General features: G+C 35.6%; 1 protein-coding gene across 3 annotated transcripts in view; it reads left to right on the plus strand.

Moving 5' to 3' along the window:
- The window catches only part of DARS2 (aspartyl-tRNA synthetase 2, mitochondrial), a 40,882-nt gene that overhangs the window by 11,508 nt on the left and 13,826 nt on the right, over nucleotides 1-15,548 (plus strand). For all 3 annotated transcript variants that reach the window (XM_077157008.1, XM_077157007.1, XM_077157006.1), the window contains 3 exons: nucleotides 2,505-2,611; nucleotides 3,498-3,567; nucleotides 4,217-4,396. In XM_077157008.1, the coding sequence (XP_077013123.1) occupies nucleotides 2,505-2,611; nucleotides 3,498-3,567; nucleotides 4,217-4,396 (357 nt within the window). The remainder of the gene's footprint in view (nucleotides 1-2,504; nucleotides 2,612-3,497; nucleotides 3,568-4,216; nucleotides 4,397-15,548) is intronic.

Below are 15,548 nucleotides of genomic sequence, written 5' to 3' on the forward strand. Positions count from 1 at the left end.
GATATCTTATGAATCTTACAATTGGAGGCAGTTTTATGGACCTTAAACCTAAAGCAAGAGCACTGAAGAAGGAAATAAATAAATGGGAACTCCTCAAAATTAAACACTTTTGTGCATCAAAGAACTTCATCAAGAAAGTAGAAAGACAGCCTACACAATGGGAATCAATATTTGGAAACGACATATCAGATAAAGGTCTAGTATCCAGAATTTATAATGAGATTGTTCAACTCAACAACAAAAAGACAGCCAACCCAATTACAAAATGGGAAAAAGACTTGAATAGACACCTCTCAGAGGAGGAAATACAAATGGCCAAAAGGCACATGAAGAGATGCTCAATGTCCCTGGCCATTAGAGAAATGCAAATCAAAACCACAATGAGATATCATCTCACACCCACCAGAATGGCCATTATCAACAAAACAGAAAATGACAAGTGCTGGAGAGGATGCGGTGAAAGAGGCACACTTATCCACTGTTGGTGGGAATGTCAAATGGTGCAACCACTGTGGAAGGCAGTTTGGCGGTTCCTCAAAAAGCTGAATATAGAATTGCCATACGACCCAGCAATACCATTTCTGGGAATCTACTCAAAGGAATTAAGGGCAAAAATTCAAACGGACATTTGCACACCAATGTTTATAGCAGCGTTATTTACAATTGCAAAGAGATGGAAACAGCCAAAAGTCCATCAACAGACGAGTGGCTAAACAAACTGTGGTATATACATACGATGGAATATTATGCAGCTTTAAGACAGGATAAAATTATGAAGCATGTAATAACATGGATGGACCTAGAGAACATTATGCTGAGTGAGTCTAGCCAAAAACTAAAAGACAAATACTGTATGGTTCCAATGATGTGAATCGACACTCGAGAATAAACTTGGAATATGTCGTTGGTAACAGAGTTCAGCAGGAGTTAGAAACAGGGTAAGATAATGGGTAATTGGAGCTGATGGGATACAGACTGTGCAATAGGACTAGATACAAAAACTCAAAAATGGACAGCACAATAATACCTAATTGTAAAGTAATCATGTTAAAACACTGAATGAAGCTGCATCCGAGCTCTAGGTTTTTGTTTTGTTTTGTTTTGTTCTTACTATTAATACTTTTATTTTTTTTCTCTATATTAACATTCTATATCTTTTTCGGTTGTATTGCTAGTTCTTCTAAACTGATGCAAATGTACTAAGAAACGATGATCATGCATCTATGTGATGATGTTAAGAATTACTGATTGCATATGTAGAATGGTATGATTTCTAAAAAAAAAAAAAATAGACAGCAGAATACTACCTAATTGTAATGTAATTATGTTAAAACACTGAATGAAGCTGCATCTGAGCTATAGTTTTTTTTTTCTTATATATTTTTGTATTTTTTATTTTTATTTTTTCTCTATATTATCATTTTATTTCTTTTTCTGTTGTCTTGCTATTTCTTTTTCTAAATCGATGCATATGTACTAAGAAATGATGATCATACATCTATGTGATGATATTAAGAATTACTGATTGCATATGTAGAATGGAATGATTTCTAAATGTTGTGTTAGTTAATTTTTTTTAATTAATAAAAAAATGTAAAAAAAAAAAATGATGAAGGAATTTTTAAATAATATTGCTAGCTGTAGTCCATAATTTGTATTAGGCATATTTCCCCATATACCATCTATTATTAATACCTTGTAATAATAGTGCCATGTATTTATTGTAGTTCACTTAAGAACATTCTTATATTTGTACTATTAACCAATGACATTGTTGACCACAGAATACATTGTGGTTTGCAATCCCAAGTTTTTCCTATAGCTTTTCTTCTAGTGGTGTAAACAGCCCTATATTCCCTTTTCAACCATAGTCACATGCATGATTCACTGTGCTAAATTATACTTACAATAATGTGCTACCATCACTGCTATCAATTTCCAAACATTTACAATCAACCTAATTAAAAATTCTCTATAAATTAAAAAAAAAAAAATACACGGGTCAGTATTTTGAGTCAGAATCCTTTTATTCTATGAGTTTTCTTTACCTTGAAAGAGGTTTATAGGTGCAAATCATTAATGAATTGGTTTCTTAAAACAAATTCCTTGTACATTAAAAGCTAACAGTATACAACATTGGTTTTTGTATCCAATCTATGGATTTACAATTTTAGGTTTAATTTTAAAAAGCGGTTAGAAATTACTTGGATAGGAAATAATGCACAGAATTTTTTCAACTAGTACCAGAATTGGAAATTATTTCACTAAACATACAAACTGCCGTATACAATTGTACCAGTATTTAAAACCCACTATGTACAAACCTTTTTTAGGGAATAGAAGATGAGCAAGAAATGACCCCTGTCATGGTGGGAACTTTGTACTTAGTTAATTTCATTCAGCATCTCAAGTACCAACTTCTGTCATTCACTTATACTCATATGCAAGCTTTGTTTTGATTTAACTATTCCTCTTCTGTCACTCTTCCTTGTTCTCATTAACAGGGTGCCAAAGAATTTGTGGTAGCATCAAGGGAACCTGGAAAGTTTTATACTCTCCCTCAAAGTCCTCAACAGTTTAAGCAGCTTCTGATGGTGGGCGGTTTAGACAGGTGAGCTTTCTTTATGCTAGTAGGCATAGGAAGGAGAAAAGGAGGGAAAGAAAAGAAACACAAAATTGTGTAATCTCTTGAGAGAAGGTTAGAAAATTAGAGAGTTTTTGAGAATAGCCTGAAAAAAAATGTGTAAATTTGTAGTCATCTTTATTAAAGATTTATTGCACCATGTGCAAAGTTAGTAAATATGACAGGGTAATATATACATAGATCTTGCTCTCAAGGAGGTAATCTATTAAGGCAACATAAGATAATAAGCCAATTACAATATAAACCAAAATACAAATACATTGAGAGTTGTAAACTAGATATTAAGAAATTTGAAATATATCATTTTGGGAAATATTAAAAAGCTTTCTGGAATTGAGCCCTCTGGAACAGAGCTGCATTTCTTTTTTTCCTTTTTTCTTTTTTGGCATGGGCAGGCACTGGGAATTGAACCTGGGTCTCCCGCGTAGCAGGCAGGAGCTCTGCCTGCTGAGCCACTGTGCCCTTCCCCAGAACTGCCTTTCAGCAAGTAAAGATGAGTATTGGAAGAGCATAGCACAGGAAAGCTCAGGTGGATTCCTGAAGCCATGAGAAATTTAGTTTGGTCAAAGCAGAATAGTATGTATAAAGAAGCAAGGACTACCTTGCATGCCAGTCTATTGTATGAATATGCAAAGATACCAGATATATTTTAAAGACAGTATGTAGAATATTTAACTTCTCGTGTGTCAGTTATGTATCTTATTAAAGCATCATAAAGGATTTTAAATGTTTTCTTATGCACTATAGGTATTATTAATTTGTTTTGTGACCTGCATTGCCATAAATTTTGGGGGGAGAACTGTGTGTATCTTCCTAGAATCATGACTTAATTAGTGCTATTTTTCAATTGTAGATATTTTCAGGTTGCCCGATGTTACAGAGATGAAGGTTCAAGACCAGACAGACAGCCTGAGTTTACCCAGGTATGAAGTTATATTCATTTGTGTCTTGTAAATTCAGGACTGTTACAGCCAATATAATGGCTGTAACATACGTTATTTCACATTACATTTTATCCCTCAGATATTTTGTCAAAATAATCTGCACTAATTATTTAAATTTATATCCACTTCATGTGTCTTTTTATAAGAAGTTTAATCAGCAAACGAGAAATGCCAGAGGGTCCTACAGTGTTTTAATGCTCATGATATGATCAAGTTCTTAAAATTAATCTCTTCTACATTAAGAACTGAAAGTTCTGTACAATGAGATTTAATCTGTTTATCTAATCTGTGGATTTATCAAAGCTATTATGATTTAGTCTCTGTATGATGGAGTATTAACTAGTATGGTGAAGTGCAATAGTATAAGCTTTAGGAGGTGGATCAAATCTAGCTTCAGTGCTTTACTGATTGTGTATATGCAGGCAAGTACTTAGCTTCACTGAGCCTTAAGCCACATGATAGTTGTGGGAATTAAAACAGGTTAATGTATATAAAACATTAGTACAGCACTTGATATAAAACAGAAACACAGTAATGTTCATTTATTAAGTATTCATGTAGAAATGCATCTATAAATTTTAATATTGTGACTGTTCAAGTTAGTTTCCATATATTATTTTGGTTTCAGATTGACATAGAGATGTCTTTTGTAGACCAGAGTGGAATCCAGAGTCTAATTGAGGGTTTGCTTCAGTATTCTTGGCCCAATGACAAAGATACTGTGGTGGTTCCTTTTCCTTCAATGACTTTTGCTGAGGCTTTGGCCACCTATGGAACTGATAAACCTGACACTCGCTTTGGAATGAAGGTAATTATCTTCACTTATCCAGTACTGTGCCCCTAAATGGCCTTGCAGTCTTTTAAACCACTGTGAAATTGGCAACCAGTTACGTACTACATTATTTTTTTTGTTGTTCTTACCTTTGTTGTTATGAAGTTACATCAAGAGAAAATAATACTATTATTATTATTATGTTATATATGTTTTATTAGTTATTATAATTGTGTAATTACAGTATTCTTTTTCTATCTACTGCATCTTAAGAGCCATTTTCAAGAGCAAGATTCTTGTTATAGTTTTTATTACTAGCAAGCTATTGGGTATATGGACGTGGAGGGTCTAACTTGAAAGAAAAAAAAACAAGACTATTCTTTCCACTTCAATTTTTTAAAACCAAAAAGGCACTTAGAAGGTAAATTATTAAGAGCTATGTTTTCTTTTACCCCGGTCTATAGAGAACTGAAACAAATGAGAACATTTATTGTAGTTATTGAGATCTATAAGTAATTAACGAAAGATAAAATCAAATTTATACAGAACAGTTTCCACCATTCGTCCTCTCACTATTTGTTCTTAGAGAACAACTTGCCTTGGTCTCTGTAATGCTGATGACATTTCTGTATCTTAATTCTCAGTGAAACTTCCTTAGAAATTGAATTCTTCATGGTCTGATTATCAACAGGCAGCGCGCAATTCTTAGAACAACAACAACAAAAAATTATAGCAAGGAGCCTGAAGAGACATGACAGGGGACATCCAGAAAGATGGTTTAATAGGGAGCATCAAGGCTCCTTCTTCCACCGAAACACCTAGAAGACAGGCAGAAAGTTTCCAAAGCAGCAGTTCTGGGGCTCCGGAGGCCAGGGAGTACTAGGCAACATCCAGGGAAGAGTGGGTCGAAGAGACGAGACCCAGGAACCACAGTGAGTGACTTTCTCAGCCATAGACCATGGCACCCATCCCCCAACCTCAAGGCAGTTAGCTTCTGGTCAGTTGGGTCCCTGCCTGGCAGGCTGATGTGGACAGAGAAGGCCACGGAAATCATCCTCCCCAGGTACAGAGGGCAGTGTGGCACAGTTCTGATCCCTCTGTTCTCCAGTGAATCTGGACCACCGGGTCCCATAGCCTTGGAACCATACAGGTGTTTGCCACACTATTGATTCAACTCAGGTCAGAAGCAGAGTGAACAGAGGACTAAAAATACCTTGCATTTTTAGGGCTATAGGGAATATATTGCAGAAGAGTGCCACCTGCTGGCTATGAAAGTGCAGTCTTGGGAAGTTGCTTTCCTGATACTCTACCCAGGGCCCTTTGGACCTATCCTACACTCCCTGTGAGGGTCCCTGGCCCTGTTGTTTGACTGGGAAATACTAATGAACCAACTGCCTCAGAAGAGCCTTAACATGAACCCAATCAACAACAAAATCCTAGACAAGAGTGGGAAATCAACCTTCAGAAAAACGTCATCAAGATAAATCAGGTGCTCAGATACCAGCAGAAAATTACAAGCCATACAAAGAAACAAGACCACATGGCTCAGTCAGAGTAAAATGTAAAAAGTTGGAGGAGATTCAGAACTTAGAACAACTGATCAAAGATGTTCAAACATATCTTTTAAAACAATTCAAGGAAATGGAAATATGGCTAAAGACATAAAGGATATTAAGAAGACAGTGGGTGAGCATAAAAATTTCAGAGGGTGCAGAGAAAAATAACTTATGAGAATAAAAGGCACAATAGATGAAATTAAAATATGCTTAAGACATACAACAGCAGATTTGAACAGGCAAAAGAAAAGATCAGCAACTTAGAAGAGAAGATGTCTAAAATCAAACAGACTAAAGAACATATGGAGAAAAGGATGGAAAATTTGAGCAGAGTCTTGGGGAATTGAATGACAGCATGAGGGGCACATACATGACATGGGTGTCCCAGGGGAAGAGAAGGGAAAAGAGGCAGAAAGAGTATTTGAGGAAATAATAATTGAAAGTTTCCCAACTCTTATGAAAGACATGAATGTACATGTCCAAGAAGCACAAACATACTCCAGAATAAATCCAAACAGACCCACTCCAAAACACATATTAATCAGAATGTAACCTGCCAAAGAATTCTGAAAACAGCAAGAGAAAAGTGATCCATCACATACAAGGGAAGTTTAATGAGACCTGGTGCCTATTTCTCATCAGAAACCATGGAAGTGAGAAGGGGTGGTATGATATATTTAAGATACTGAAAGAGAAAAACTACCAACCAAAAATTCTTTATCCAGCGAAACTGTTCTTCATACATGAGGGAGAGTTTAAAATATTCACAGAAAGAAGTTGAGAGGATCTGATAAGAGTCCTGCTGTACAAGAAATACTAAAGGGAGTTCTGCAGGTTGTAAAAAAAAGACAGGAGAGAGAGACTTGGAAAAGAGTATAGAAAGGAAGATTAGCAGTAAAAGTAACTAAAAAGATAAAAGACAAAAATAAGATTTGACATATAAAAACGAAAAGATAAAATGAAGTACTGCCTTTACAGTAATCACATTGAACATTAATGGAATAAACTCCCCAATCAAAGGACACAGATTGACAGAATGGATCCCACTATCTGCTGTCTACAACAGAATCACCTTAGACATAAATAGACTGAAAGTGAAAGCTTGCGAAAAAATTTCCACACAGTAACCAAAAAAAGAGGTGGGGTAGCAGTACAAACATCAGACAAAATAGAGTGCAAAACTGTTACAAGACAAAGAATGACTATATATTAATAAAGGGGAAATACACCAAGAAGAAATAACAATCATAAATATTTATGTACTTAACAGTATGCCCCAGAATACATGAGGCAAACACTGGGAAAACCGAAGGGAGAAATAGACGTCGCCACAATAATAGTTGTAGACTTCAGTACACCACACTCATCAATAGAGAGAACATCTAGACAAAGGATTGATAAGGAAACAGAAAACTTGAATAAAATGAAAAATGAATTAGACCTAACAGACCTAAACAACATTTCGGCTGAAAACAACAAGATATATATTCTTCAGGTCTCAATTTAAAAAAGTTGAAAACATAACGAAGAACTTTCTCTGATCATGGTGGAATAAAGCTGGAAGTCAGTAATAGGAAGAGAATGGGAAATTTCATAAATGTATGGAGGTTAAACAACACACTCTTAAAAATATTTTTATTGAGATTATCTTCAGCACCATACAGTCCATCAAAAGTATACAGTCAATGGCTCACAATATCATTTACATATGTATTCATCACTGTGATCATTTTTTGGAACATTTGCATCACTCCAAAAAGAAAGAAAAAAGAAAAAAACCCATACATTTATCCCTCCCTCTCATTGACCACTAGTATTGCAATCTACCCTTTATGCCCCCCTTTTATTTATTTCTTTTTTTGTTCTTATTTTTTTACTCATCTGTCCATACCCTAGATAAAGGCAGCATCAGACACAAGGTTTTCACAATCACATAGTCACATTGTAAAAGCTATATAGTTACACAGTCATCTTCCAGAATCAAGGCAACTGGAATATAGTTCCACGGTTTCAGATCTTCCCGCTAGCCACTCCAGTACCCCATAAACTGAAAACAGATATCTGTATAATGCAAAATAATTACCTCCAAGATAGCCTCTCAAGTCTGTGTGAAATTTCTCAGCCATTGGAACTTTACTTTCTCTCATTTTTCTCTTCTACCTTTTGGTTAAGAAAGCTTTCTCAATCTCATAATGCTTGGTCCTAGCTGATCCCCAGGAATCATGTCCCACATGATTGTCAGGGAGATTTACACCTCTTGGAGTTATGTCTTACATAGGCAAGGGAGCAGTGAGTTCACCTGCTGAGTTGACTTAGAGGGATGCCACATCTGAACAACAAAAGAGATTCTCTGGGGCTGACTTCTGAACATAATTATAAGTAGGCTTGGCTTCTCCTTTGTAGGAATAACTTTCATAAGGGCAAACCCCAGGATCAAGGGCTCAGCCTATTGAATTGCTTGTCCCCCTGCTTGTGAGAATATCAGGAATCCCCCAGATGGGGAAGTTTAGTAGTTTCTCCTTTCTCTCCTGTCCCTCAAGGAGACTTTGCAAATACTTTTTTATTTTCTACCTGAATTACTCTGGGATATTGGGGCATCACACTAACCTATACAAACCAACAAGGTCTCATTCCCTACTCAAGATTCCATGTAATTGTGGTGTTCAAATAAACTGACCACTAGAATTTATAAAAATATAAATTTTGCACCAAATAAACATCTCTTCCTTTGGTCTCACATAGAAGTTGAAGTTTTAAAATATATACCATATCTTCCTTTACCTTGTTTTCTGATTTGCCCAAGTCCTATCCAGGTCAGCTTCAATCATATCTCTAGTCAAGGTGTGATCACTTTTTCAGCTTTTTAAACAGTTGCTGTATGGGGTAATGCTGACCTTCATAGCTTCAGAACTCTAACTCTGAGTCTCAGGTATCACACAAATACCGGAAGTTTCAAGGAACAACCAGGTTATACACAAAAAGCACAGCAGCTCAGAATTTAGAAATAAGTTACAACTCCAGAATAGATGTGACTGCTGTAAGACCTTACAATCTAGGACCCTTTACAATAGGCCCCAACCTGCTAACCCATGGTCTCGACTTCAGTTCTCCAAGTTTGTGTATTGTTAGTTCATATGAGTGAGGCATGATAATTGTCTTTTTGTTTCTGACCTTTCATTCAACATTCTTTCCTCAGGGTTCATTCACCTAGTTGCATGCCTCACAACTTCATTCCTTCTTGCAGCCACCCAGTCGTCCACTTTATTTAAACACTACAGTTCCACCTTCCATTCCTCAGTCGACGTACGCTTAGGCCAACTACATCCATTGTAAATTGCAAACACTGCCACCATAAACACCAGCATGCAAATGTCCCCGCTTTCAGTTCCTCCAAGTGTATACCTAGCAGCTGGGTTGCAGGAACATATGGCAACACCACCCCTAGCCTTCTGTGTAACCACCACACTGCCTTCCAGAGGGGCTGCACCTCTCAGCTTCCCTACTGACAGTGAGTAAGTACATTTCTTTCTCTACATTTCCTCCAGCACTTGTTCCTCTCTGTTATTTTTTTTCATGGGCAGGTATCGGGAATCAAACCTGGGTCTCTGGCATGGCAGGTGAGAACTCTGCCTACTGAGCCGCTGTGGCCTCTGTTCATTTTTAAACAATTTTATTTGCACATCATACAATCCAACTTAAGTAAAAAAATCACTAGGTCTTTGTGCAATCACATAGCCAAGACTTCGCCACTACAGTCTATATGAAGACATTTCCTTTTCTTCAGCAAAGAATCCCATATCCCACTTCCGTATCTCCCACTTGTCGACATTTTCTTTTGGCATAATGCTTTTGTTTAACATTAAGTAGAAGCATATTGCAATGTTACTGTTGACGATAGACCCTAGCTTGCATTGATTGTATTTTTTCCTGTATACCATCCGATTTTCAGCACTTTGCAATGTTGACATTCATTTGTTCTCTCTCATGCAGAAACATTCTTATATTTGTAAACTTAATCACCATCATTGTCCATTCTATGCATTCCTAAATTATACCATGTCAGTCTTTATCCTCTTTATCCATGCCCCCAGCCCTTCTCCCTCAACCATATTCACATTCAGCTTCACTTAATGTACTTACATTATTTTGCTACAATCAAATAGTATTGTGCTATCCATCTTTGATTCTTTACAGTCAGTCCTGTTGTACATTCTGTACATCTTCAACACTAAATGCCCAGCCTCTACCTTCTGACTGTCTCCTGAGAACCTGTGTTTTTAACTTTAACTCTCAAAGCTCACTCATTAATGTTAAACATATTAGTGAGAATGTACAGTCTTTGACTTTTTGTTTCTGGCTAATTTCACTCAGCATAATGTACTCAAGGTTCATCCACAATGTTACATGCTTTATGACTTTATTTTGTCTCACAGCTGCATAATATTCCATCATATGTATATATCACAGCTTGTTTAGCCATTCATCCATTGATGGACATTTGGGCTGTTTCTGTCTCCTGGCAATCATGAATAATGCTACTGTAAACATCAGTGTGTGAATGTCCGTTTGTGTCCTTGCCTTCAGTTCCTCTGAATATATACTTATAATAGGGTTGCTGGAGCATAGGGCAATTCTATACTTAGCTTTCTGAGGAACCACCAAACTGCTTTCTGGAATGGTTGCACCATTCTACATTCCCACCAACAGTGCATAAGTGTGCCTCTTTCTCCACATCCTCTCTAGCACGTGGTTTTTTGTTTGGTTGGTTTTTTGATAATGGCCATTCCAGTGGATGTGAATGATATCTCATTATGGTTTTGATTTGCATTTCCCTATTAGGCAGTTAACTTGAGTGTCTTTTCATATGCCTTTTAGCCATTTGTATTTCCTCTTCTGAAAAGTATCTGTTCATGCATTTTGCCCATTTTTTAATTGGGTTGTTTATCTTTTTGTTCTTGAGTTGTAGGATCTCTTTTTATATTCTGGATATTAAACACTTACCTCATATGTGGTTTCCAAATATTGTCTCCCCTGCTTAGGCTGCCCTTTTACTTTCTGAAAAAGCTTTCACTTTGATACACAAAAGTGTTTAATTTTGAGGAGATCCCATACATCAAATTTTTTCATTGCTCACATTTTGGGTGTAAGGTCTAGGAAACCATTTCCTATCACAAGATTTATTAGATATTTCCCTACATTTTCATCTAAAAGTGTTATGGTTCTAGCTCTAATGTTTAGGTCCTTGATCCATTTTGAGTTAATTTTTATATAGGGTGTGAGATATTAATCCTCTTTCATTCTTTTGCATCTGGAGATCGAGTTCTCTAAATACCATTATTGAAGAGCCTGCTCTGTCCCAGTTGGGTTGGTTTGACCACTTTATTGTCCATAGATGAAAGGGTCTATTTCTGAATATTCAGTTTGATTCCATTGGTCAGTATACCTATCTTTATCTTAGTACCTATGCTGTTTTGACTGTTGTAGCTTTGTAATTGCTTTAAAGTCAGGTAGTGTGAGACCTCTCACTTCATTTTTGTTTCTCAAGATATTTTCAGCTTTTCGGGGTACACTGCCCTTCCAAATAAATTTGGTCATTGGTTTTTCTGTTTTCTGTTTCTGCAAAGTAAGTTGTTGGGATTTTAATTGTTATAGCATTGAATCCATACATTAATTTGGGTAGAACTGACATCTTAACTATCTTTGGTCTTCCAATCCATGAACATGGTATGCCCTTCTATTTAGGTCTTCCATGATTTCTTTTAGAAATTTATTTTAGTTTTCTGTGTAAAACAACACTCTGTTAAACAATCATTGGTCAAAGAAGAAATTGCAAGAGAAATTAGTAAATACCTCAAGAGAAATGAAAACAACATAACATATCAAACCTTACGGGATGCAGTGAAGGCAGTGATGAAAGGGAAATTTAGAGCCCTAAACACTTTAATTAAAAAGGAAGAAAGATATTCTTATGCATTATATAGATATCACCTTTTTAGTTAAGGTGTAGTGTAGAGGCTAGAGGAAACTGCCTGTGTCAGTAGCCATGTTTCTTGAAGATGATTTTATAATGATATAGCTTTTGCAATGTGACAGTGTGATTATGAAAACCTTGTGTCTGATGCTCCTTTTATCTACTTTATCCACAGAGGACTAAAACATATAGATTAAAAATAAATAAATAATAGGGGAAACAAATGTTAAAATAAATTTAGTAGATTGAAATGCTAGTGATCAATGAAAGGTAGGGGTAAAGGGTATGGTATGTATGAATTTCTGTTTTCTTTTTCTTTTTCTAAATTGATGCAGATGTTCTAAGAAATGATCATGATGTGAATATACAACTATGTGATGATATTGTGAGTTATTGATTATATAACAAGAATGGAATGATTATATGGTAAGAATGTGTTTGTATGTTGAATAAAAAATAAATTAATTTAAAAAAAAGGAAGAAGGAACTAAAATCAAAGCCCTAACTACACCTGGAGGAACTAGAAAAAGAACAGCAAATTAATATCAAAGCAAGCAGAAGGGAAGAAACACAAAGATTACAGCAGAAATAATTGAAACTGGGAACCAAAAAAAAATAGAATTAACAAAATCAAAAGTTGGTTCTTGGAGATCCGTAAATTGACAAACCCTTAACTAGACTGACAAAGAAAAAAAAGAGAGAAGGTGCAAATAAAATCAGAAAGGGGAGAAATTACAACTGGCCTCAAAGAAATAAAAAATATTGTAAGAGGAAGCTATGAACAACTGTATGCCAACAAATTAGACAACTTAAATGAGAGAAATGGATAATTTCCTAGAAACCATGAGAAACCAACACTGCCTCTAGAAGAAATAGAAGACTTCAACAAATGAATCACAGGTAAAGAGATTGAATTTAGTCATTAAAAAGTCTCTCAACAAAGAAAAGCCCAGGACCAGATGGCTTTACGTGTAAATTCAATCAATAATTCCAATAAGAATTAATACCAATTCTGAAACTTTTCTGAAATATTGAATAGAATGATAAAACCAGATAAAGTTAGTATAAGAAGAGAAAATTACAGACCAATCTCTCTAATGAACAGTAAAAATCCTCAACAAAATACTTGCAAATCAAATCTGTTTGGGGAAAAAACAGATGATCATGTCAGTTGACACAGAAAAATTGTTTGACGACATTCAGCATCCTTTCTTAATAAAAACGCTTCATAATATAAGAATAGAAGGAAACTTTCTCAACATGATTAAGGGCATGTATGAAAAACTCACATGTAACATTATATTCAGTGGTGAGAGACTGACAGCTTTCCCTTTAAGATAGGAACAAGACAAGGATGCCCACTATCACTACTGTTATTCAGCATTGTGCTAGAAGTTATAGCTAGAACAGTTAGGCAAATAAATAAATAAAAGGCATCCATATTGGAAAGGATGAAGTAAAACTTTCACTATTTGCAGATGACATGATCCTATATTTAGAGAGTCCTGAAAAAGCTATAGCAAAGCTACTATTGTTAATAAAGGGGTTCAGCAAAGTAGCAGGACACAAGGTCAACAGTCAAAAATCAGTAGTTCCTATACATTATTAATGAGCAATCTGATGGGGAAATCAAGGAAATCAATTGCATTCCATTTACAATAGCAACTAAAAGAATCAAATATCTAGCAATAAATAACCAAGTGCATAAAGGTCCCATTTTCAGAAAACAACAAAACATTTTAAAAAGAAATCAAAGAAGACCTAAATAAATGGAAGGACATCCCATGTTCATGGATTAGAATATTAAATATTGTTAAAATGTCAGTTCTACCCATATTGATTTACAGATTCAATGTAATTCCAATTAGAATTCCATAGTTGTACTTTGAAGAAAGGGAAAAGCCAATTGTCAGATTTAGTTGGTAGGGTAAGGGACACTAAACAGCCAAAAATATTTTGAAGTAGAAGAATGAAATTGGTATCTCACACCTTCTGACTGTATAGCATATTACAAAGCTACAGTGATCAAAAGAGCATGGTATTGACATAAAGTTAAGCATATTGATCAATGGAATCGAATCAAGAGTTCAGAAATAGACTCACACATTTATGGTCACTTGATTTTTGATAAGGCTGCCAACTCCACTCAGCTGGGACAGAACAGTTTCTTCAAAAATGCTGCAGGGCAGACTGGATATTCATTTCCAAAATAATGAAAGAGGAATCCTATCTCACACCTTATACAAAAATTAACTCAAATAGTATCAAAGACCTAAATATAAGACAGGACCATAAATCTCCTAAAAGAAAATGTAGAAAAGGGCTGTGCAGTAGTGGCTGAGTGGCAGAATTCTTTCCTCCCATGCCAGAGACATGAGTTCAATTCCTGGAGCCTGCCCATGCCAAAAAAAAAAAAAAAATGTAGGGAAGCATTTTGAAGATCTTGTGACAGGCACTGGTTTCTTAGATTTCACACCCAAAGCCCAAGGAAGAAAGAAAAAAATAGATAAATGGAACTTCCTCAAGATGGAATACCTTTATACATCAAAGTACCTTGTCAAAAAGGTGAAAAGGCAGCCTACACAATGGGGGGAAATAGAGCACACAGCTGATAATGATTTAATGTCCAGAATATACAAAGAAATCCTACAGGTCAACAATAAAATGATAAACAATAAAATTTTAAAATGGACAAAAGACTTGAATAGACACTTTTCCAAAGAGGAAATACAAATGGCTAAAAAGCACATGAAAAGATGCTTAACATCATTAGCTATTAGGGAAAAGCAAATCAAAACCACAGTGAAACAGAGTCAAGAGGCTGTCTTGGAGGTCACTCTTACACATGCTTCAGTTAGACATTGCTACCTATCATAACTTGCCAAACCCCAACCAAAACCATTCCTGCCAATCCTAAAGAATACCTGAGGCACTGTATAAGATTCTACAAAGCTTCCATGTACCAGGATAACTCTCCAAAACCTACAACCTCAGTTGGGTCACTGGACCAGATGCCCTTCCAGAACATCAACTAGTTCCATCCCCTTATCCCATATTATGGACAGCTGCTTCCAACATGAAAAAGTCAGAATGGGAATATCTCAAATACCCCTAAAGAGTGGGAGAAAGATCAAAGGTGATGGTTGGGCTTAACAAATGAGTATACGGGTGCTGAATCAATATACTGATATTTCTTTTAGTGTTCAGTAACTTAGAACAACTAGAAGTAAAAACCTAAAATTGTGGAATTGTAACCCCTACCAAACTCTGAGATCTGTTCTACAACTAATTGTGGTGATGCACTTTGAAATTTATTTGCTTTTATGTAAATATGTTACTTAGAGAAGGAGGGGCATAACAGAGATGATAGGATTTAACAAATGAGTATGACTATTGAATCATTATATTGCTATTTCTGTTGGTCTCCAGTGTCTTAGAGCAGCTAGTAGAAAAAATGAAAAATTGTTGAACTGTAACCCATACCAAACTTCAAAATCTGTTCTATAACTACTTGTTAAAATATACTTGGAAATTTATTGCTTTTTTTGTATATATGTTATATTTCACAATTTTAAAAAAAGACAATGAAACATTTCAAATCTAGAATAGCACAATTAAGACACTACGGGTATTGGAGAAGATGTGGAGAAATAAGAACACT

This window comes from Tamandua tetradactyla, chromosome 4 (genome assembly GCF_023851605.1).
Source record: "Tamandua tetradactyla isolate mTamTet1 chromosome 4, mTamTet1.pri, whole genome shotgun sequence".
In the NCBI taxonomy this organism is placed as follows: domain Eukaryota; kingdom Metazoa; phylum Chordata; class Mammalia; order Pilosa; family Myrmecophagidae; genus Tamandua; species Tamandua tetradactyla.